At 35.9% G+C, this 23,689-nt stretch overlaps 2 protein-coding genes across 7 annotated transcripts in view; one reads left to right on the plus strand and one right to left on the minus strand.

The window, feature by feature from the left end:
- The window catches only part of NUP37 (nucleoporin 37), a 33,665-nt gene extending 21,400 nt beyond the window's left edge, over positions 1 to 12,265 (minus strand). Inside the window, exons 1-5 of one of the 3 annotated variants that reach the window (XM_081128845.1) lie at positions 12,204 to 12,265; positions 10,614 to 10,834; positions 6,261 to 6,385; positions 2,774 to 2,846; positions 724 to 818 (exon numbers count right to left, since the gene is read on the minus strand). In XM_081128845.1, the coding sequence (XP_080984971.1) occupies positions 724 to 818; positions 2,774 to 2,846; positions 6,261 to 6,385; positions 10,614 to 10,769 (449 nt within the window). In that variant the 5' untranslated portion in view covers positions 10,770 to 10,834; positions 12,204 to 12,265. Of the gene's footprint in view, positions 1 to 723; positions 819 to 2,773; positions 2,847 to 6,260; positions 6,386 to 10,613; positions 10,835 to 11,602; positions 11,695 to 12,203 lie in introns of those variants that run through there. The other 2 variants (XM_081128846.1, XM_081128847.1) reach the window with 2 other exon arrangements.
- An 82-nt stretch (positions 12,266 to 12,347) lies between these two features.
- Positions 12,348 to 23,689, plus strand: part of PARPBP (PARP1 binding protein) — a 39,455-nt gene continuing 28,113 nt past the window's right edge. Inside the window, exons 1-5 of one of the 4 annotated variants that reach the window (XM_081129810.1) lie at positions 12,348 to 12,508; positions 13,726 to 13,871; positions 16,007 to 16,162; positions 19,840 to 20,073; positions 20,705 to 20,812. In XM_081129810.1, coding sequence (XP_080985936.1) covers positions 16,010 to 16,162; positions 19,840 to 20,073; positions 20,705 to 20,812 — 495 coding nt within the window. In that variant the 5' untranslated portion in view covers positions 12,348 to 12,508; positions 13,726 to 13,871; positions 16,007 to 16,009. The remainder of the gene's footprint in view (positions 12,509 to 13,725; positions 13,872 to 16,006; positions 16,163 to 19,839; positions 20,074 to 20,704; positions 20,813 to 23,689) is intronic. The other 3 variants (XM_081129809.1, XM_081129811.1, XM_081129812.1) reach the window with 3 other exon arrangements.

A 23,689-nucleotide genomic window follows, 5' to 3' on the forward strand; every position in this document is an offset into this window, starting at 1 on the left:
TTCCAAACTGGGGGTGGGGTGGAAGAATGTGATACTGAAATGCATTATATGTACAGAAAACCTTATATAGAGACTTTTAAATTTGTCAAAACACGAATTTCCCATGAGTCTTGCTTTAGCAAATGAAATTTGCAATTCATCATTAAACACTAACTTACCAGACAGGATCTGTGAGATAACTTCACAATATGGCAACTGCCTTTTATTATCCTACTGATCTTGTCCAATATTGGAGAATTTGACCCAATATATATTTAGATTTCACAAATGTTCAAATATAAAATAAGAGGCAGAGAGACACCCATAAAGAGGCAGAGAGACACCAAGAGAAGTTTCCAAACTGGGATGAGAACTTAACTCACCAGTTTTGAAACTCACATTTATGTCACTCTTACAATTTAAATGAATTATCAGTTTGTGGGGCATCTATAGAAGTTACATTTTCTCTATTTTTTAAAATGTAATTTTTTTTTTTTTTTTAAAGTATATCTTTATTGATTTCAGAGAGGAAAGGAGAGAGAGAGAGAGATAGAAACAACAATGATGAGAGTCATTGATCGAGCCCACAACCCCGGCATGTGCCCTGACCGGGAATCGAACCCAGATTGCCTGGATCCCAGGTCAATGCTCAACCGCTGAGCGACGCCCGGCTGGGCTTAAAATGTAATTCTTATTAAAACAAAATGAAATTTTAAAAATGTGTTTGTATCATGAGCAACATACCTGCAGGTATGATCATCACTTACACTTGCAATTCCTTGGCCTTCTTTGGGGTCAAACACCATATCATTAATGAAATCTGAATGACCCTCTAAAACCTAACATAAAGGGAAAAATTAATAAGAACAAAAGAAAAAAATTGACAGTATTCCTACCTATTATTTTTACTTCACTGCCTTAAAAGCTTTCACTGCGTGCTTCTCTTTTCCATAAATATTTCTTAGCAATCTGCTATTTTTAAAGCATGATTTATACACCCACTTTTCTCTGAGGTTTATCTTGGAAAGAAACTGATTATTCAACGCACTGCTATTAGCTTGATCTCTCTTTTCTAGTATGCATTTCTTACAAAAACACATTTAAAAAAAATTTTTTTTTTACTGTACCTGTCCTCATATCACCTCCTTTTTCACTTATTACATAAAGTTTAAATAAAAATTAAAGCTAGAACTTTCTAGGGGCACTGAGAAAGAGTCCCCTCACCTATTTACCTCATACCTACTGCTCTGCATACTTGCTGCTGCCTAATAAAACACATAGTATGAACTTCACCATTTAAGGTCTTTATTCACTTGTTCAGTGCGACCCCCAGCCCTGGAGATAGCTAGTATTATCAACCCACAATCACAACCCACAAATCTGCTTCTGGTACCAGAGGGAACAAAGAGGAAGGTGCAAGGTGGAGGACTATGTGAGCTGGCAAGGTTCAATTAGTTTCAATCTTCATAAAATTTTGATTTAAATATTCTTGTGTAACTTTGACAAACTCAGATCCTCCAAACATTCTTCAAAGCTTATGCCACAGTCTACAAGACAAACTAAATTGATATTAAATATTTAATGTCTATTAACTCTAGCACACATTTTGTGTTTAAATCCTCATTGGAGGACATGTTTTTACTGATTTTTAGAGAGAGAGAGAGAAACATTGATCGGTTGCCTCCCATACGTGCCCCAACAGGGATTAAACTGGCAACCTGGGTATGTGCCCTGACAGGAAATCAAACCTGTGACCCTTTGGTGAATGGGACGGTGCTCCAACCAACCAAGCCACACCAGCTAGGACCCACTTTTGTTTTGCGGTGAGAACATTTAAGTTCTACTCTTAACAACTTTCAAGTATTTAACACAAAACTGTTAACTATACTCACCATGATATACATTAGTCCCCAGAACTTATTCATCTTATGATTTGAAGTTTGTACCATTTGACCAAAATATTCCCAATTCCCCTACTCCCCTAGCTTGATAACCACCATTCTACTCTGTTTCATTGAGTTCAGCTTTTTAAAGTTCCACATATAAGTGAGATCACACAGTACAGTTGTCCTTTGAACAATGCGGAAGTTAGGGGTGCTAACCCCCTGAACAGTCAAAAATCTGCGTATAACTTTGGACTCCTCCAAAACTTAACTACCCTCAGTATCTGCTGGGGATTGGTTCCAGGACTCCCTGCAGATACAAAAATCCGAGGATGCTCAAGTCCTCTATATAAAATGGTGTAGATCAATGCATACAGTTGGCCCTCCACATCAGTGCATTCTCAACTGTGGATGGAAAATAGTTACAGGTATTTATTGAAAAATTCCATGTGTAAGTGCACAAACAGACTGGAAGGTGACCAAAGTTACGTTATTAAAGTGGTAGAGCTGGGCCTCCAAGTCAGGTGTTTTGACCCTGTGTCTGTGCTCTTAACTGATTTGTAATTCTACCTTGCACTACACTGTACTGACCGTTTGTTTCCTCAAAGTCTGACTCATACTCTATATTTGTTCATGTCTATTATACTCCTACTATATCAACTGTGAATTCTAATTCTCCCTCATTTTCTCTGCCAGCTAATATTTTAATTTAGTAAGTGGTATCAGATTTATAATCTGCAGTCCTTACTAAGAACCTAGATACTATAGCCTAAAATAGAGTAAATGAGACCCTAAATTACATACTTTAAAGATGGTCATAAAAGTCATCTTAAATTAGGATAAATCCAATAAAAAAGCAAGAGATAATGAATGTTTTGAAATAAGCTATAAATTATACTTGTCAAGCATACCTTGTATTCATTTTTATCTTGAAGATCTGAAGTAAACAATCTAATTTTCTTATCAGTAGCTGAAGTACAAAATCTGGAAGCAAAAGAAAGAAAAACAAACCCACTTTTAGCCTCTGTAAATGAAAGTTCTCCACCTATACCTTCCAAATCCCCTCTAGTCATCAAAGCTACTTTCATAATCATGCTCTCTTTTGGGCAGAAGAAGTATGCTGTGACTCTGTTATAGAAAATGTTATATAGCCAATACTGAAAGCAGAGGCTCATAAATTTTTTTAAAAAACACAAAAATTAGTATATTCTGGATTTGTCTCTTCAAAAACAAAAGTGTACAATTTTATTATAACTCACCACATCAATTTAACTTTTAACTTTTTCTTATAAGTATAAAAAGATTTAAAAAGTATCTTCATTTTAGCTAGGTCAATATTAGACTTAAAAACACCATTACACATCTACCTCAGTCTTTGGCTTCTTCAGTTATCCGGAAGCCTTCTGAATTTTTCTATTCCTCTAAATAAGTTAAATTAGATGAAAGAAGATAGTATTTTACCTGTAAAAGCGGGTATATTTATATCTACTAAAAGCTGAAGTATTATTTATACTGACACTAAACTTTTGTGATATTTTTAGTAGTTCATCAATGTATACAGTACACCAAAAAAATCCAAACCAAAATCTAAGCAATAACTATTTTTTAAATTCATTTTATTGTTGAGAGTATTACAGATGCCCTCCATTTCTCCCTTTTGTCCCCCTAATAACTATTTTTTTAAATTAGTTTGCTTTTAAATCCTAAAATTTTTAGATTCTCAGCATGTCAGATTATGGCTGGGGAAAAAATAAAAATTATATTCATATACTGAAAAAGTTTATTTCTAATTGTTTTAGGTGAATTATCAAACATCTAAATTTCTTTAGTTCTGACTACATTAAAGTTAACCACATTCTTCCTCAACTAATAAATTTATTTAATAACATTTAAATTAAATAAAAGTAAGACTTCTAATCTATAGACCTCAACATGTTGGTACATCTGAGACCACATCTCTTTTCAGTGATTGGGGAGAGGCACATGGAGGAACTCAGTGATACATAGGGTGGGCAAAAGTAGGTTTAAGTTGTGAGTATAAGAAACACAGAATTTATTGTTGTATTATTATTTATTAATTATTGTATTATTTTCCATACAAATAACTGTAAACCTGTCCTGTATATGTCTTTCTGGCATGTATGCTGTATTTCATACATATAAAAGATAAGAAAAACTAAAAAAACAAAACTTATTCTATCTAATTGTCCTTTTCGAAGTTTGCCCCATTATTGTTCTGGATATTCCTTATTTCCCCACTCAGAGAAAACTCTAGAACAAATTTGCTACAACATTAATAAAGTGAGGGTCTCTCCCAAAGCAGATGTTCTCAAAGTTATGTCATAAAGAAATCACTAAGCCCGGCTGAGCGTGGCTCAGCGGTTGAGCATCAACCTAGGATCGAGAAGATCGCAGTTCGATTCCTGGTCAGGGCACATGCCTGGGTTGTGGGCTCGATCCCCAGTGGGGAGCATGCAGGAGGCAGCTGGTCAATGACTCTCTCTCCTCATTGATGTTTCTATCTTTCTCTCCCTCTCCCTCTCTCTTCCTCTCTCTGAAATCAATAAAGATATATTTAAAAAAAAATACTGTATTTAAAATCAATGGCTGGTTAATGTTTTGAATTTATAATTTATATTGGTATAGTTCCAAAATGGATTTGAGGCAGCTAATCAAAAAGCAACAAAAAAAAGATGAAACAATATAGGAAATCCATTAAAAAGAAGACAGGAAGACAGGTGCCATGGGAAAAAGACAGTTTCTATAGCTTTCAAAATCTGCTAGAGAATCTACAGACTGCTGACTGACTCTTTTTTAGCTCCAGAGCCTCTGAACACTTCGTTTTAATATAAAAGGAAATGAACAGCACACTGGCTACTAACAAAGGTATATGTATGTTGACAAGAGCTGTTGTGTAGATTATTTATAATTCAGATAACTAAGATGTGCAAAAGCTTCTAAAAAAAAATCATAGAACATGTTCACAGCCTTGTTGTAGGTGAAAATTCCTTAGGTAGGGAATAGAATGCACATGAAAAAGTGCTCAACATCATTAGTCATCAGGAAATGTCACTCGAGTACCAACCAGATGCTAAAATTAAAGACTGCCAACAAAAAATGCTGGCAAGTACGTAGAGCAAGTTGAATATCCTTAGGTTATTGGTGTGAATATAAAATGGTAGAACCATTATGGAAACTAGTACTTTCCTAAAATGTTAAATACACCCTCTGACTCAGTAATTCTATTCCTTAGAGAAATGAAATCATATATCCACTAAAAGCTGTATACAGAGATGCTCATAGCAGCTTTAGTCATAATAGCTAAAAACTGTAGACTGCCCGACATCCATTTATAGGAGAATGCATATAAATTGTGGGATATTTATACAATGTAATGGAATACTCCTCAAAAATAAAAAGAAATGAACCACTGGTATACATAAAATGGATGAATCTCAAAAACATTAAGCCAGACACACAAAAAATATTCTGTATGATTTCATTCATATGAAGTTCTAGAATAGGCAAAACTAACTTCTGGTAAGAGAAATTGGATCAATGGGTGCTTTGGCATGGGATGGAGTGCAGGAATTGACTGGGAAGAAGCACAGAGAATCTTTTGGGGTGACAAATGCTAAATATGACCAGTGAATGGGTTATACAAGTGTATGCATTTGTCAACACTGATGAAAATGTACACTTAAGAGTTGAGAATTTCACTGTATGTAAATTATCCCTTAATTTAAAAAAATTAGATTAGCTCAGTAAGAGCTTACTTGTGGATGGCTAAATATATTTACTAAAAGACAAATCTTATAGATGTGGGATTTGCAGAAGCAAGGTTAGTGTTTTATAACAAACCTTAAATAATCTGACATATTATGGCCCTGTGAAAAAGGTCTTAACAGGTAGTGTTACGGTTTTTCTCAAAAAGCAATAGTGCTTTTCAAATGCTTACATGAAAACTGAAGCGCAAAGATTAATTTTATGTACTTTTAAACACAAAAATGTGACCTCGGCCTATGTATAGGGCAGTAAAATTGATTAATGACTCAATCGAATGTAGTTCTTTTGACAGAGTTATACTTTCAGTAAGTGGTAAACTCAGTGAAGACTCTGTGAAGACTTAAAATGATTCCCATGAATCTCAGGTCGAAAGCTTTGTCCTCAAGTCCAGACATGTGCTCAAGGTAATCAGTGCAATGGCTGATATTTAAACCACAAATTCAGACAATAAGCCTAAATTATGAAATAATAGCAAATGTTAAAATATCTACCATCTAGAGTTGGAGAAAATGGAAATAAGAGGGAAAAAGTACTTAAAGATCAAAGGCTTCATTCAGATCACTTAACACAAAGGACATTAATAAATACTTCAGTTAACAATTTTAAACTTACCTGATTACTGGAGGCAATGAGTCAAGTCGAGTCTCTGGGCTCCAAGCTATGCCACCAACCCTGATTCCATGGTGAATTGTTTGTAGTGTTTTATACTGAAGTCCTTCAATGTCTGCTTCCTCTTCCTAAGTATACAGTCAATGTTATAGTAAGTTATGAGAGCAAACAATATAATACTCTCTATATATTTCATTATGACAAAGAATTTACCCGGAGGACATGTACAGTAAGCCCTCACTTAATGTCACTGATAGGTTCTTGAAAATCATGACTAAGCAAAATGATGTATAAAAAAAACAATTTTATTAGGGGCTAGTTGATATAAACAAGAGTTAAGTTCCCATGGCATATTTCTGGTAAAAAAAAAATCACCAAACTTCTAAATAAAGACCCAAACAACTTCTAATATTAAACATTGAAATGTGAGAAAGACTAACCAGTAGGATGATTTTCCAACCTGCTTATTCCAGTTTAGGGTCATGGATGGCTAGAGCCTCTCCCAGTAGCACAGGGTACAAGGCAGGAACTCACCCTTGCCCAGATGCCCTTCCAACACAGGGCATACTCAACACACACCACACTCACGCAGACGAGGACAATTTAGACATGCCAATTCATCTCACATGTGCAGCTTTGGGATGTGGGAGGAAACCCACACAGACTTGGGTATACAGGGATTTATTTTATTATTATTATTCTTTATATCTTATATTGATAATATATATTTTAAAATCCATTTTATAAGCTTAAAATATTGTGACTTTTAAAATAAACAAATCATAGTTTTGTTATTTATATCAATACCCTAATTGGGTCTAGAGACAAAAGCAAAATTTTTCTTTCCTTTTCTTTTTATATATTTACTTTATAGGTTTTTTAGAGACAGGAAGGAGAAGGAAAGAGAGGAACATCAATATGAGAGTGAAACATGGATTGGCTGCCTCCTGTATGCCCCCTACTGTGGATCAAGCCTGCAACTTGGGCATGTACCCTGACCTAGAATCAAACCAGCAACTTTTTGGTGCTCAGGAAAACGCCTGCCCAACCAACTGAGCAAAAAAGGTCAGGGCAAAAGCAAAATTTTTGATGACAAATTTGCCCAAGGAATCTTCTGTATTAAGTGACTACAGTTATCTTTTATAAAAGTTTATAGGATTATAAAATACCCGGGAAAAACCTAGAGCAGGTGAAATTTGATATTTAATGGAATACATGTGTCTATATGGAATAGAATTATCTGAAGGCTTGATCTAAAAATTCCATTCATCCTGAATCTAAATGCGAAGTTTTATAATGTGTACTTTAACTGAATCCTAGTGGATGTGTTGATTTTTCCAGGACTTTTCCTTTGAGATCTTAACAAAGTCATTTCACAAATATATTAACATCTTTTTTTCCACATAATTCAGATGTTCCTTGAAAATAAATTTAAATTTCAGGTAAACTTAGAGTTAACAGAAAAAAGTTTTTCCATAAATGAAAAAAAGGATAAAAATGCATTTATCAAGGAAAGAAAAACACTGTCAAATTTTATCACTTCATAATTTGTATGTATAATAACTGTATGGCTAACAGCCAGATATACCAAGGCAGCAACCACTAGGCAATTTTAAAATAAGGTTAGAAGCCTAATCATAGCTAACTTCATGGTTTCAGTTACATCTATTTTTCTACATTCAACAAATCAATCTTCTAAATATGAAGTTTTTACCATCAAAACAGACATTATTTTGCTACTGTAACAATAGTGCTGACAATTAGGTCCTGCAATTTGTTATCCAAAGTATATATGAAGTTATTGGGTGGTCGTGGGGATAAAGAAACCCCAAGGACTGTACAGCCTGAGCTTTATGTATTACCAGTGAAACCTTTTTTCCTGGCAGCAACGTCTGCCACTGAGCCAAGTAAAAGGCCAGGGTGCGTGTGTGGTATAGGCAGAGACAAATGCTATTCTGGGTGTAGGCGGTATTGTATAGACAGGAAATTAAGATACTTTGGAAAACTTGCTATAATACAAATCATTATATAAGGCTCCAGCATATTTGACGTTGGAGCAAAGCCAGGTTGATGAAAGGGCTATTCTAGGATTTAAAATGGGCAGGTCTTCCCACCACACCCATTTAAGACAAAACACAGAATTTTAGTTAGACGAGACTGTACAGTTTACCTAGTCCACTTCTTTCAGAATTTGTACAACCCTTTTCTAAACACTTTCAGTGAGAGGCAACTAGCTACTTCTTGGGGGAGCTTACTCCATTTAGAATGAGTTCTCTTTAACATTAGAAGAGTTCTCTTTAACATTAAACCAAAATCGCTTTCCATGTAAATTCTACTCATGACTCCAAATTCTGCTCTCTGGAACCATACAGACTAAGTCTAATTCAGTGATGGTAAATACCTGGCCATAGCTGATTCCCCCTTAGGGGAACAGACTCAAAGAAGGAGCTTTGGCATTATCTTAAATAGAATTGACAAATGATACAAAATACATTTACCATTCTGAGTCTAATTCCTCTTTTATGCAGCAGTTTTAAAATATTTTAATACCACTCTGAAATACGTCAAGTACATTATCTCCTTTAAATCAAAATATACTGCTAAGAACTAAAGAAAACATTAAACATTACTGTCAATTTACAGAGAATATAGAGCTGTGCTGTCCAATGTGGTAGCTACTAGCCACATGGGGCTTTTAAGCACTTGATATATGGCTAGTTCAAGCTGAGACGTGTACATTTTATAAAGTGCAAAATCCACACCAGATTTCAGTTAGTATAAAATAATATAAAATATCTGAATAATTTTTATATTGGTTATACATAAAGCACTTTGGATATGCTAGGTAAAAAATTAATTTCATCTGCTTTTCACTTTCCATAATGCAGTTACTACAACATTTAAATTTAAATTTGTGGCTCATATTATATTGCTATTGGACAGCACTGAATTAGCTCTTTGGCAGTTTAATCATTGCACTGATTCATGGTGAACATCCAGGTAATTAAAAACAGGAAGTCTCAATTCTCCCTTTTAGCTCTTGCAATCTATCATATTAAGACTTTATATTCATCTCTATTAAACGTTAGCTTGTTCAACTTGATCCATTAATTATATATTATACAACATTTGGATTCTGTGCAGAGTCTGACACACAATATGTGCGCAGAAAGTACGTTAAACGAAGTATGCCATCCAAAATATTAGGTATCCTTCTTAGCTTTATGTTCTTGCCTAAGTCCAGTGTTCTCATCCAAGTCCCAGTAGAGGCCTTAACTCATTATTGAGAAGACCCTCTGAATAGACTTAGAAACTTTCATGAGCTCTCTCTCCTATACACATAGGACTTTCATAGAAGTTTTCTTATTGCACTGGTTTACATTTAAACATCTCCTCCAGGGTGGGGTGCTTGCTTTTTTAACCTATATATCACCAGTTCCCGCACCAGATCTGCACTTCATGAATATTTGACAAAAACATGACAACAATCAATATTATCAGTCAGCTTAAATTTCCATCTTTCAAAAGAACACTGAGATTCTGAAAAATGCTTTGTTGAACTCTCCTGATAGTTGAACCCTCATTGTTCAAAAGTCTCTCTTACACGTAGAACTAGCTATTCTGTGAGAAAACATGGTGTCTGCTCACACAAAGCAATCTTAAATTTGGTGGTTAAATACAAGGCTGTGCCTGAATGTCACCACTGACCAAATCAATAACACCTAAAACTTGTATATGTATTAAATGTGCCAGATGCCTTCTAGGAACTTTACACAGAATAAAAACCTAGGCATTTTGGCTTGAGTTCATTGTCTTAATGACTATGCTAAACTGCCTGTTGAATTAATATGATCCCATACGTTGCATACTCTAGACATATGCTTCAGATGTATAAAAAGTATGAGAGCATATTAACAGGAAAGCAGAAAATTATGACAGCTATAAAATGGTCTGGAGGATTATATTTTAGGCTCTCAACATTAGTTTGTTTCCTATCTCAAAGTGGAATGTAGAAAAATTGCATTAAATAATTAGATCTCACTTAATTGTTTTCCCTATACATACTAATGGTCAGTTAATCATAACCTTTAATTATGAACATATTCCATTTCTAACCATGAGGCAAAAGAGAAGCCTTTTATTTTCCTTTTTCGCTATTTAATGTTTGCACAAATCTCAGGTGTAAGTTACTGGGAATGTCTCTCTGTAGCTTTTCTTATTGTTTTGTGGGGTTTCTTTTAATTCAAACTCAATATACTTTCAAAATTTAGCAAAGGTTTACCAATGTTTGCATAAGCTTTCTTATTAGTGAAATATCTTCACTGTCATTCACTGTAGTTTCTTTCATACACTAACCTGAAATGTACACGTGCCAATGACCACGTAGTTATTGCCACCATATGCAATTAGGTTTCCTGAATCCCCACTGTCAAAGGGATTAAACTCTACCACATGCACATAATCTTCACAATCCACAGTGTAGGCAGCATTCCTTGTGGCATCTTGCTTCATCTTGTATGTCAAAGCTTGAGGAGTTATAAAAATAAAATAGCCTTCTACTGGACAAGGTCACGAAGCTGTGAATTACAGCACAGAAGCAGTTAGAAACTGTGAAAATATCACTTTCAGCAAATGATCAAAATAAGAATACAGTATTGCAAATGCCACAGACAGCTCAAAAAAATTACTTATTTGAATACTTTGTGAATGATACCTGCAGCATAAATCACCGTAATTTTGTTTAGATTATCTAAAAAATACAGTGAATTCCAGAAGAGGAAATCACCTTAATAAACATATTTATAAAAAATTAAAGATACATGTGCCCGGGTTGCAGGCTTGAACCTCAGTTAGGGGTGTGCAGGAGGACGCTGATCAATGACTCATTATTGATGTTTTTTTGTCTCCCCCTCTCCCTTCCTCTCTCTAAAAATCAATTAAAAAATATTTAAAAAAGTTAAAGATAGTTAACATTTACAGAGCACTTTTTGCAGGTGCCATGTTAAGCATTTTACTGACATAATAGCATCAAATATTTGCATAAACTTTAGAGGGAGGTACTACCCATGGTTTCCCTTTTTAAAAATATTCTTTAGGATGTTGATAAGCTTGCCAAGGCCCTAGGACGAGCCAGAATTTGAAAACAGTACACCATGTGTTGGAAACCAGGGCTAGAGAAGAAAATCAGAGCTCTTGCCGTTCAAGGAGCTCACAATCCAGGGATCGTTATGGTTCAGTGTGAAAAGTGCTATAATGTAAGCAGATACAAAATACAGGATCTGGAAGGAATGACAAAATGTGTGATATAAAAATATTCATAAAACCTGCACAGAACATCAGCCAACCTGTCGGGGCCTGGTGTGCACTCTGGAGGTAGCATTCCCAAATGAGACATGGACTTGGAGGTCTTTTTTTTAAAAATTGGACACAGTTGTCCTGAATACAGATGGGCTGGGTAACAAGCACATCACATACCCGATGAGGATATACTGAGAATCAGAGGAGCCTCACCTCGGAAAGCCAATAAACTAGTAACCTGACAAGTGGGCGTCCGGGACTGGACATTTATCTTAAGGTGACCAGCACTTCGAGATGCTCTCAGAGGCACTGCGGTGTGGGAAGTGCGAAAGATTCACGGTTAGGATACTGGGTCCCTTATTGCTCATTGAAGCAGTGCCCGGTCTCACTACATTATCGGGGTCTCACAGGAGCTGGCGGGCTGGACTTGCCCCCGTACAACTGGAAGGGGACAGAAGTTCCCGCGAAGAGCTCACTGCCCCCCTCACCCGCCCGCCCTGCCTCTCCCTGTCCCAGGTAGGTCCCCGAGACCCCGCTACCCACTACCCCGAGCCCCAGGTCGGAGGAAAGAGGGGCGGAGAACCGCCTGGGGAGAGCGGGGCGCTCGGTGGCACAGCGGCTTGGCCCCCTGGGCTCCGCGATACGCACCGGGAATCAGCCAGACGGAAGCGGGTCTCCGCCGGGGGCTGTTGCGCCTCCCGTCGACTCTGCTTCCGGGTCAGAGGGCGGCAGCGGCGATTGGCTCGCAGGCCCTCCCGCGAGATTTAAAATGTAACCCGCGAGGCTCAAACTGCGGAGGGAGTGGGGCTGGGGCGGACCTCACCTCCGTCGGGGCTGCGTCTCCCTGCTCTGCCCCGAGACAGGGGAGCCTCACCTCTTCCTCACCCATCTGTCACTCGTTGAGTGGTGGTTCAAGCCGCGGGTTTTTCGGTGACAGGAAAGCGCCGTTAAAGGTATTTGTGCGGGGGCTTCGTTCTGGAGCCAGGTTGGGTCTGGGTCCCACAGTGTCTAGTAGTGGGTGGAGCCGGAAGGCCAGGCCCATTGCGGACTCTTTAGGATCATTAGTTATGTCAGGAATCGGGGTTCTAGTCCCCAAACCTACGCAGACTCCAGTTCTGCTGTATTCGCTCTCTTCCTGTTGTATCCTCTGGAGGAACTTTTTGGACTTGCATTCTGACAGTGATAGCAGCAACGATTCCCATTTTTTATTGAGCACCTATTGAGTGTTTGGCACTAGGTGGATTATTTGTCTCCCGAATGTCTCATAATTTTATGGGGTAGGAGAGATATCCTCCCCGTTTTACAGATGAAGTATATGCTCATCAGAGATTTTTTAATACCGAAGGGCATACAGCTAATAAATGGGAGAGTCTGGATGTGGACTCTGGTCTCTCAGACTCAAAAGTATAGTTCTTTTAATCACCCCACGCTGCCTCCCCAGTGACAGTTTCCTCTCTCACAATTTTTGCTCCGGTGCAGCTTGGAATCCAGTTTTGTTTTGCTTTTTAAAAAAAACCAAGTGTTTATTATCGCTGCCGCCTTCCACTACTGTTTTTTCATAGTGCAGCCTGACATTGAAAGGAATTGCGTGTTTGTTGTCTCACTGACTCCTCACAACTGGCTGGAAGGCATTATTCCTGTTTCCTTTTTGATGATACCTCTATCTAGGCAGTCGGGTGTAAAGCTCATTGCCGAGGCACACAGCCAGCTATCTACTAGGATGAGAGCTGAGACTAGATCAGGGATGGCAACTGTCTGTGGCACTGCCTGTTTTTGTACAGCCGGTTCCCAAGCTAAGAATGGATTTTACATGTTTAAATGGTTGGGGGGGAAAAAATCAGAAGATGGATGATATTTTGTCATGTGTGAAAATTATATGAAACTCAAATTTCAGTTCCTATTAGGTTTTGTTGAAGCTCATTTGTTTATGTATTGTTTGTGGCTATTTTCACACAGCAGGGTCAAGATGAGTAGTTGTGATGGAGACTGTATGGCTTGCACTCCTCAAATATTTACTATTGGGCCCTTTCCAAAAAGTGTACTGACCCCTAGATGAGGCTGTTGGCTCTTATATGTGCCAGGCACTGTTCTAAAAGCTTAACTTATATTTATGTCATTTACTTTTACAAAACCCGACGAGATAGTAACTGTTATTATTTTCGTTTTTCAGTGCAAGGAAGCTGAGGCTGGGAAAGGTCACCTAACTTGGCAAAGATCTCACAGCTAGAAAGGGGTGAAGCCAGGATTCAGAACAGCATAATTGCAGACTCGTCCTCATTTTCAGCAATCTGAACTCAGTACCTTTAAATAACACTAGTAAGTAATTTACTACTGAAGATTTATTTCATGCAAACTGATCATATCACAGAAGCGTTACTTCACTTTCTTTTTTATTTCTTATAAGAGATGAGGTGATATTTTTAAGAGGAATATAATTCTTAGCTATTTACTAGGATTTGTATTTAAGTAGATACTTTAATTTAGTCTTATACCTGTAAATTTAAGTTGCATCACTGATTGTGTCTATAAATTATTATTTTTTTAAGTGGCATATGCCCATTTTCTTGATCATAGACACCCAAGATACATTGGGATTTTGTTTATGTCACATAAAAAAAGAAGAAAAAGATCCCAGAAGGAGTAAGTAAATGGGATGAGTATAGTAAAATACCCAAAATAAGATAATGGCTTGTGAGTGTGTTGGAGATTGGAGTACTTAAAGTAGGAAAAAAACTGACAACCAATAGCAGGCATGTCTGTAAACTCGGAGAAAGGAATTGATGCCTTATACAGGCTTGGGTGCATAAAACATTGGAACTATATCCAATTCTTTTGAAAGACTTTTGTTTATCAAGAGAAGTTATGTAATAGAGTAATTTCAGAGCACAGCTTATGAAGTTAGGCATCTTGGGTTTAGGTCTGTTTGAACTTTTGCTAGCTAAGTGACATGGGGCATCACTTTTTTCAGATACAAGATGAGGGTAATAATAGACCTTCTTCATAGGTCTCTTGTGAAGATTGAATGAGTTTATAAATATTAAGCTTTTGAAAAGTATTTGGCACCAAGAAAGCTCCTACATATTAGCTGCTGTGTTGGTTATCTATTGCTGTGTAACAAACCACCCCAGAACTTAGTGGCATTAAAACAACATACTTGCTTATGATTCTGTGGATCAGTAATTTGGGCTGGACTCGGCTATGTAGTTCTGCTGGTCTTGCCTGGGATCACTCTTGTGACTGCAGTTAATCTGGCAGGTTGATTGGGGCTAGAGAGTCTTAAGATAGCCTCACTGGCATGTTTGTGAGTTGGTATTGGTTGTTAGTCAAAGCACCTAGTTCTCCTTATAAGGCTTCTCCAACAGGCTAGCTTGGACTTCTTCATATGGTAGTCTCAACACAGCAAGAGAATGAAAGCTGAAGCTTCAAGGTTTTACGCAGTCGGCCCCCAAGACCACCTTCCAGTTGGATGATTTGCTCAGAGAACTCAGCAAACTCAGCATATAGTCATACTCATGGCTATAGTTTATAACAACAGAAAGATACTAAGCAAAATAAAGAAAGTATATGAGGCAAAGCCCAGGGGAGACCAAGAACAAGCTTCCAAAAGTGCTCTTAGTGTAGTCACATAAGACATGCTTAATTCCTCTATCAACAAGTTATGACAACATGTGAAATGTTGTCTATCAGGGAAGTTCTTTACTGATTCCGTGCCCAGGGTATTTACTGAACACTTAGGCATCCTATCTTTGTTCCAGAATTCCAAACTCAGAAGGAACCTATGTGTTCAGCATAAACTACATTGTTTGTACAAGCAGTTTAAGCACAGTGAGCCACTCTTACCGGAAACCCTTCTGAAATCTAAGTTCCCAGATGCCAACCAAGGGCCAACCTTTTAAGCAGGACTTTCAAAGGATAGCAGTCAGGTCTGCTGTATTAACTCTTTTCTGCACTGGCCTTTTGAGGTCTAGTCTTGGAACTCCCACAGTGCCATTCTTGCTACATTCTATTGGTCAAATCAAGTCACAAGGCTGACTCACATTCAAAGGGATAATATAACGATGGGATGAAATTGGACTTCCCCCTCCCCAATCTACTACAAATATTATCATCTATCTCGAAACAATATTTTTAAACACAGTTTTAATTAGCTATGTGTCTATAATTATAAGTTTGCAGAATTGTTCTATCTGTTTTGTATGAATTTTCAGATCGAAAGTTACCTTTTGTTATTTCAAAAGATTTGGCTTAAGAAAACTAAAGGAGAGGAAAATGCAATTGGGTGGAAATTGTTTTCTGTTTTCCTAAATTTAATTAAAAGCAATCTTAGTAAATATGAAATGATCTCTTGGTCATTGCTTATTTTTCTCTAACTCTTGCTTGCTGATACATGTTAAGTATTAATTTCCAATTAAAATAAGGCCTTTTAACATTGCATTCTGCCCTACTTTAAGAGGATGACTGTGCTTCATCAGAAGTCTGTCTTAAATATGATTAAAGAGTTCAGAAGGAATTGGCACACTCTTTGTGACTCTGAGAGAACTACTGTATGTGGGGCAGACTCCATGCTCTTGGCATTGCAGCTTTCCATCGCAGAGAACAACAAACAGGTTAGTAGGCTGTATTTAGGTTAGCTTTTTTTAAAAAGTGAGTTTTGGTTGCTGCCTATTTGAATAAACTTCATTGCATTAATTTCTTTGCAATAGATGCCCTCCTATGATAATATCAACATACTATTTTCACAAATGCTTCTGTATACCTGTGTCAAAAATTGCGATTGGATTTTAAATGATTTATTTCAAAATTAAAGCCTTCATATGTGCACTGGGAAACGAGAGAGAGGAATTGAGGGAATTATTAAGAATCACTGTCTAGTGATTGAAGGCTGCTGCTCTGAAATCAAAGAGAGCATGTTCAAATCATCTATTGTTTGTTTGCTTGTGTATAAATAATTGAAAAGTAAATATATCAACAAGCTAAGTAGAATGTAGCCTGGAAAAATGTTAGTTCTCATTGTAGAAAAATTTAACGTATTAAAATAATCCACCCAAGTCAGTTATTCTTCGGGACTTGCCTGTGCAACATTCACTCAGGGTTTCTTCCTACTTGTTCGTGTTCTACTTGCTAACTCACTTTATTCACTGTGAAAGTTCAGACTCTGGGTGGGAAAAGGGGGAGTGGTGAATTGCAACTGAGCTTTTCACAGTTTGTGTAGGTGTGCACAGGTATGCAGTGGAGAGGGTGGGCTGCAGTTCAGTTTTACTTCAACTCTCTGTATACAGACTAAGCTTAGGCATTCCCAGCGGTGCTCAGACTTCCCAGTCACTCAGCAGTATGAAACAGCATACACCTGTGCCTGCAGGTGCACTCATAAGTAGCATACAGTAATAAAAGGGTGGAGTGGCTATATGTTTCCTCCACCTATATTTTTCACCCTGGGTTTGTGTTCTTGTTTGGGTTTTTAAGTCTCTGAAGTTTGAGAACATGAGTCCCTACAGTATATTCGCTATCACTGAATTTGACTGCAGTAAAACCTCTGAATACCTGCTTTAGTGGGGAAAAAGAAAAGGTATATTAAAATAATCTGAGTTTTAGGTTTTTGGCATGCTTTCAGAGGAAGAAGAATTTTTTTAGCTTAAATCATGTAATACCTCTCTAGCAGTTTTATTCTGCTAAAGATTTAACCTGTGATAGATTCATTCACTATTGACTTCATTATATGGCTAATATATATGACTTCATTAGGTTGCAAATAATAATTTAGCATTTCCTCTCTTTGGAATTGGCTTCACAGGTTGACTCTGTTTTGCAATTACGTTATAAAGGCTGTTTTTCGCCTTGAAAGCCTTAAGAACATTACAAGTGTTCTATTGGATGAACCAGACAAAGATATTAATGTTATAACTTCCTGGAAAGCAATCACAGCACCTGTGGTTGACTGTCAGCTGTGAAAATCACCTAGCGGAGACATAACAAGCAGCAGATTTTTAAAAATTGAATTACATTTAAATACCACTCCTCCCCCAGCAAACAGACTAACAATTATTTTACTTAGAATAAGAAAAGAAAGACAACTGATGTTTCTGATTGCCTAAATAAGGTGTTATTTAATATGTACAATCTCATTTTATAATCAAGGAAACTGACTCAGAGGGATTTCCATATCTCACCCAAGTTCACACAGCAAATTAATGCTCTTAGGTAGACCTGCTTTCTTTTCTCTTTTGCTAATAAAAATTCCAAGTTAGTTAAACATGTAAAGTTTATTTAAAATTTTGAATAATTGTAAAAATAACTTTGATAAAATATGCAAAGTACAAGAGCTCTGAAAAAGTGTAACTCTTGCTTTTTCTCATTTTATTCTTGTGAAATGGAATCCTCCTTATGTCCATCAAAGAATTAAAGCATTGAACATTTTGAACTTCCTTCATCAAATAGTGGCCAGCTGGCATGTTTTCTTAGCAAAACATTTTCTGATTTGACCACAGACTCTCTCTCAATCAGTTGTTACCGGTTTGAAAAACAGAATATGCTGTCATGGTGGGCACCTGATCATGAAAACTGATATCTGGAGTGCAATTTTATTTGGATTTAAAATGTTTTTACAGTCTCAGTATAAATACTGTTAATCTAGTCAGAGGCTTTTCTCACAAGATCAAGAGCTTGCACGGTTTTTCTTAAATTAGTTACAATCAACAGAATGAGATTAGATTATACATTTACATTAAGCAAAATCTTAATTTATTTTTACCATGAAGGATGTTATATCAAAATAGTTTTAAGATTTTTGAGATAAAACAGTTTAGTTTTGAAACTCTAAATAACTGGATTTATTTAACTTAAATACCATATGGAGATTAAATAGTATGTAACCTTTGTGGGTTTGGGGAGTAAAGTATGCAATTTTTGATTCAGTGCTGAGAAATTACAAATTGTCTTGTGTTTGGATTATGGATCTAAGGTTTGAGAGTTAAAGATTTTTTTTGTTTGTTCATTGAACTAGTTTTGTGAAATATAATTAATGTCCATAATTATGATATCACAGGTCCCTACTCTAAGGAAAATAAGGATAATTTTCTTAGCTGTTTTCATATGGATGAGTAGAGAGTTAATTATTTTAAGGCAGGTTGTACACTTTGTCTTAAATTTGGATAGTAACTGGAAAATGTGACTGATCTTTATAAAAGATATAGAGATGCAGGTATGAGAGAGTCAGATATGTAGAAATAGTACTATGTTATAGGGTTCTGTTTCATTTCTTTTCCTTATTCTTCATTGGCTAAATATGATGTTACAGTTTAGTTCCAGTGAATTATAGTTCTATTTAATATCCACCCATCTTTAAATGCAGTTACTATAATGGAAAGATGTAGGTGTTTGCAGAAACTACTAGCATATTAATGGACCTTAACTGTAGAAGAGAGCAGCATTGATACATTTCACAAAACCACATAGGGATACTTAAAAATAATTGTTATTCATGGAGCATTGAAAAGGAACAGTTAGAATTTTTTACTAAATCGGTTTGGCATTTTGTGGAGGACACCATTATTAATATTTGGGATACAAAATGGAAGCGGGATGCAATCAATTAAAAAAAAAACCTTCAAAATTCCAATTTTGAACAATTTTGCTTGATTAGTACCATCTGACAACTTATGGAAAGAAACCTGACTGACTTTTTAGCACTCGTTTAGTGTGTCCCTAAGCAGGGAAGAATAAAAATTATTTGACTCAGGTTTTAGCCCTGGTATTTTGCTTTCTCTGGAAGAGTAGTGAAATGAAACATAATTTTTAAAAATTTAATTTTTATAATCACTTTTAAGACTAACACTGGACTAGCATGTGTGGTACGTGGGAATTCACTGTGGCATTGACACTTTTAAAATAAGAGATTAAAAATACATTGGCTAAAAGCATGGATAGGAACTAGATATTAACAGAATCGAATGTTTCCTGGTCAGTAGTACTTACTTACAGCTCAGTGCCCACCTGTCGCCCCACTTTGGGTAGAAATTTAGTGAAGTTCAGGTAATAGACAATGCCTATATATTTGCCCATTTTGTCACATGCAAATTGGCTGTAGTTGTTCATACTTTATAAAATCATCAAAATCTTATTTTTAATAACTGGTTTTAAAATTATTTCATAGGTCCACTTAGATGTTCTCTTCAAATTCACAAGAATGTAATACAAAATTAAATTTATACATCACAACTCAATTATAACTTTATCAATATTCTGGCACCCAACTTTATCTTTTTATTTTTGGCATTATCTTTTTCAGCACAGTGGAGAATTCACGGTCTCTCTCAGCGATGTCTTATTGAGCTGGAAACACTTACTACATGAGAAATTGAACCTACCCATTGAAAAGATGGAAACAATTGACCATTATGAGGACATTAGGAGGACTTACGATAATTTCTTAAAGAATAGTAATATGTTAGATCTGATCGATGTTTATAAAAAATGTAGTGTTTTGACTTCTAATTGTGAAAATAATGCCAACATATCCCCCGTAAGTATTTTTTAAAACAATTCTAAATCAAATTAAAATTGGACTAGACTTATTTTTAACTCTGGTATTAGCACTTATAGTAACTTGATAATGCTTTTTCTCTTTGGATCATGTTAAGAATGGAAAATTTAGCTACCTGAAAGCTAGTCATTACTTGAAAGAAAGGTTTTGGTGGTAAATTTTGTTGAACCTGTGTTGTTGTTATTTGGTTTAAATGTAAGAATAGCTTCTTACTAGATACAAAATTTTTTAACAAAGAAATCAGTCTGAAATGCATTATTTCTTTTTTTAAATGTATTTATTGATTGATTTTAGAGAGTTAGAAAGAGAGAGAAGCAAGACTTTCTTTTTAATTTTCTTCTTCCATAAAAAATAAAAGATTAAGATTAAATTTCCAAGGTCATCTTTTAACCCTAAACTTGTAAACGTCTGTGAGTACAGGTGCCACTGGAAATTAACTGAAACATTTTGTTAGGAAGTTTAATTCCATGTCTACATATTGTTGACTGCCAACCAAGGCCAGCTAATACACTATATACTGGAACATCAGTGACATTGGGTAGAGCTAGGTGTGAGATCTTTTTTATAGTTGGCATAGCATTTTATTATTAATGTCCTGTATTTCCGGCAGAGTCAACTACGGGATTTTCTGTCTGGCAGACAGTCTGCAATAGATGATGAAACTGATCCTTGTGTACCAACGTCACCAATGAGTAAACACACCCAGGGTAATGAAAAGGTACCGATAAGTTATGAGTAAATTAAAGCAGAATGTGATCCCCTTCAAATCACTATGAATTTGATTGTACATACAGCTACTATATTTTTAATTTTTTGAAAGTTTTTAATTAGTTTAAATAAAACTATTTGCAAAGAGTAATACATTGGAGACTAGCGAAAGCATAACAATCAGTTACTACATGGTTTGGGGCCAAGGTAATAGGTACTGTGCAAGGATAGGTATCTCTCTAAGTATCAGAAACTGGTTGAAGGTCCAGATTGCCAGAGTTCTTTGAATCTTTATGTAGTGTCCTTTGGTAACTATGGGGGATTGGTTCCAGGACCATCCTCGGATACCAAAATCCACAGATGCTTAAGTCCCTTTCATAAAATGATGTATGTTGTATTTGCACATAACTTACACACATCTTCCTGTTTACTTTAAATCATCTCTAGATTACTTTTAATTTCTAATACAATGTAAATGCTATGTAAATAGTTGTTATACTGTATTGTTTAGGGAAAAATGACAAAAAAATCTGTGTATGTTCAGTACAGATGTAGTCATCGTAGCCTAACTACATAGTACACATCAGCAACAACATAACTTTAAAATTTAGACTATTTTCCACCTGGGGTTGGTTGAATCCGCAGATGCAGAACCTGTGGATACAGAGAGCTGACTGTATTTGGTAAACTTCACAATTACTGCTTTACACGTTTTTTTCTTGGGAAGATATGTACAATTGGAAAAATCTGCTCTGTACCCTTTGCAGTAGAATAACTGATGCATCATGAGTTCTGATAACAGGGTTTGTTGTACAAACACACCACAGAAAAGCAGTGCCAAGTACAGGTTTGGTCTCACAATTTACTTTCAGCTGGTAAAGCTAGGTCCCAAATTAAATATAGTAATCCCTCACTAACCGTGGGAGGTATGTTTATGAAAGTTTCTCTGGTTAATAAAATCACCATTGACAAGATAAAAGTTTAAGAGTAGTTTTAGATATGTTGAAGTAAAATTACATTCAACATATCTAAAAATACAATATATAAAAGGTTCCAAACCCAGGTGCTCCAGTAAGTTAACGTGTTTGATGAATCACCTTCTTCATTTTTCAGATTCTCTCATAAGTCCCATGCTAGATAGGTAACACTTTTAAACACATATTTTATCACTGCCCTCAAATCAATACCTATATACTTACGTTTTAGACTTAATAATTCACTTTATATCTGTATCTAATAATCTTTCTCTCCTGTATAAAAGTTAAATTGCTGATATCATGACACTTAATCCCTAAATGTCTTCAGCACATCATTTCCTGAAAATAAGGGCTTAACCACTATATCAGTATCCTATATAAGAAAACTTAAGTATCCCCTGATATCATCTGCTATCTTCCCTATTCGCATTTCTCCATTTGTCCCCAAAATGGATTTTATGTTTCTTTAGACTCTTGACCTAGGAGAATTCCCCTCAGCCTTTGTTTACTTCTTACTTATCTGATTAATTCCTACTGGTACTATTTAACTTGTTTCTCTATTTCCAATAAACTGGGAGTTACATCTAAAAGCTTTCTTTGAGGTTTAAAAGTTCTTCACAAATACTTTATAACTGATACTGATTTCATTTTGTATCATATCAGGAGAAACTCAAGTTGTATTGAATCGTCCAGTCTCTCCAGTATAAAGAAGTGGTTTTCCCTTTGCGTCAGCAAAGATCTGTGGGTTGTTACTTTGTCACTGTGTTTTCCCAGCAACCTTTCCCCGAATAGTTTTAAGCATGTATTGATCATGCTTGTCTAAATCAATTATTTCTTTAGAGTTTGCAGAATGGCAAGTGTCTAACTCTATCATGTCTTTACATTAATTAACTACCATTTCTCAATAAAGAAGAGCTTAGTCTTATCAGCTGTGATGAAGTACGGTTCCCTGAAAATGGCGGGGTCACTACTTAATTCTTTCTCTTTAATTACCATTTTAGGAGTTGTTATAATAGTTATGTATACTATAGGAGGTAAATTAGGTATTTTTTATATGTATCTTCTTTTTTATGTGTGTATATATTGCTAAGGACTCATGGAGTTTTATTTATTTAGGGTTTTAAAATTGATTGCAGCCATTAATCTTTGATGCTAAAGTAGAGGGATCCCCTTCAAGCTACCTTCTGTATCTTTTTTATATGCCCTTGTAGACTTTTGAGCACTCCCACCTTTCTGGCACAAGAAAATATCCCATCTACCTTTGAATATTTTCTACTAAGATTTGTGATTCCTTTTAGTGATTTGTAACATTTTCTCTTGCTTGAAATGAGTGCTTCACTTACATTCTGCTTTTTTCTTCCTCCTGCTCTAAATCTTGACAGAACACTTACTAAATTACTTGGTCTTTTCTCAGTGGTACTTACGGAGTACATTCATACATCAAAAGGGTAGATCGGTTACAGATCTGTTCTTTTTTATCTATTTTACAAGCTCTACAGGGAGGAAACAATTGTTATTATGCCTTTTAATTAGGAATGAACTAATTTGTATATGTAAAATGACCTAAGCTTTTTAGAGTTTTGGCTTACAGATATAAAATATTATCTTAAAGGTATACCTGTGAAAAAGGGTTATAGTTTATAGAAACCGATCTGTCTTCGTTAAAAGCATATAATTTTCTCATTTAAAAAAGCAATAGTAGTTTCACTGTGTTAATCCTTTACTTTTTATCTCTTGCCTCCTTTGGTTGTATTTTCCAGGAGAATTTTATCTACTACTTAGCTGATGGATTAGATTTTATGAGGACTATTAAAGTAGCAGCCATCCTGTAAGCCATTTTTCTCTTCCTTGCAGACTTCTAATTTTTCTTTTTGCAAAATATTTTTGGAAGGTGATGTATTTCTTTTAAA

Source organism: Miniopterus schreibersii (assembly GCF_964146895.1).
Source record: "Miniopterus schreibersii genome assembly, chromosome: 2".
NCBI lineage: Eukaryota > Metazoa > Chordata > Mammalia > Chiroptera > Miniopteridae > Miniopterus > Miniopterus schreibersii.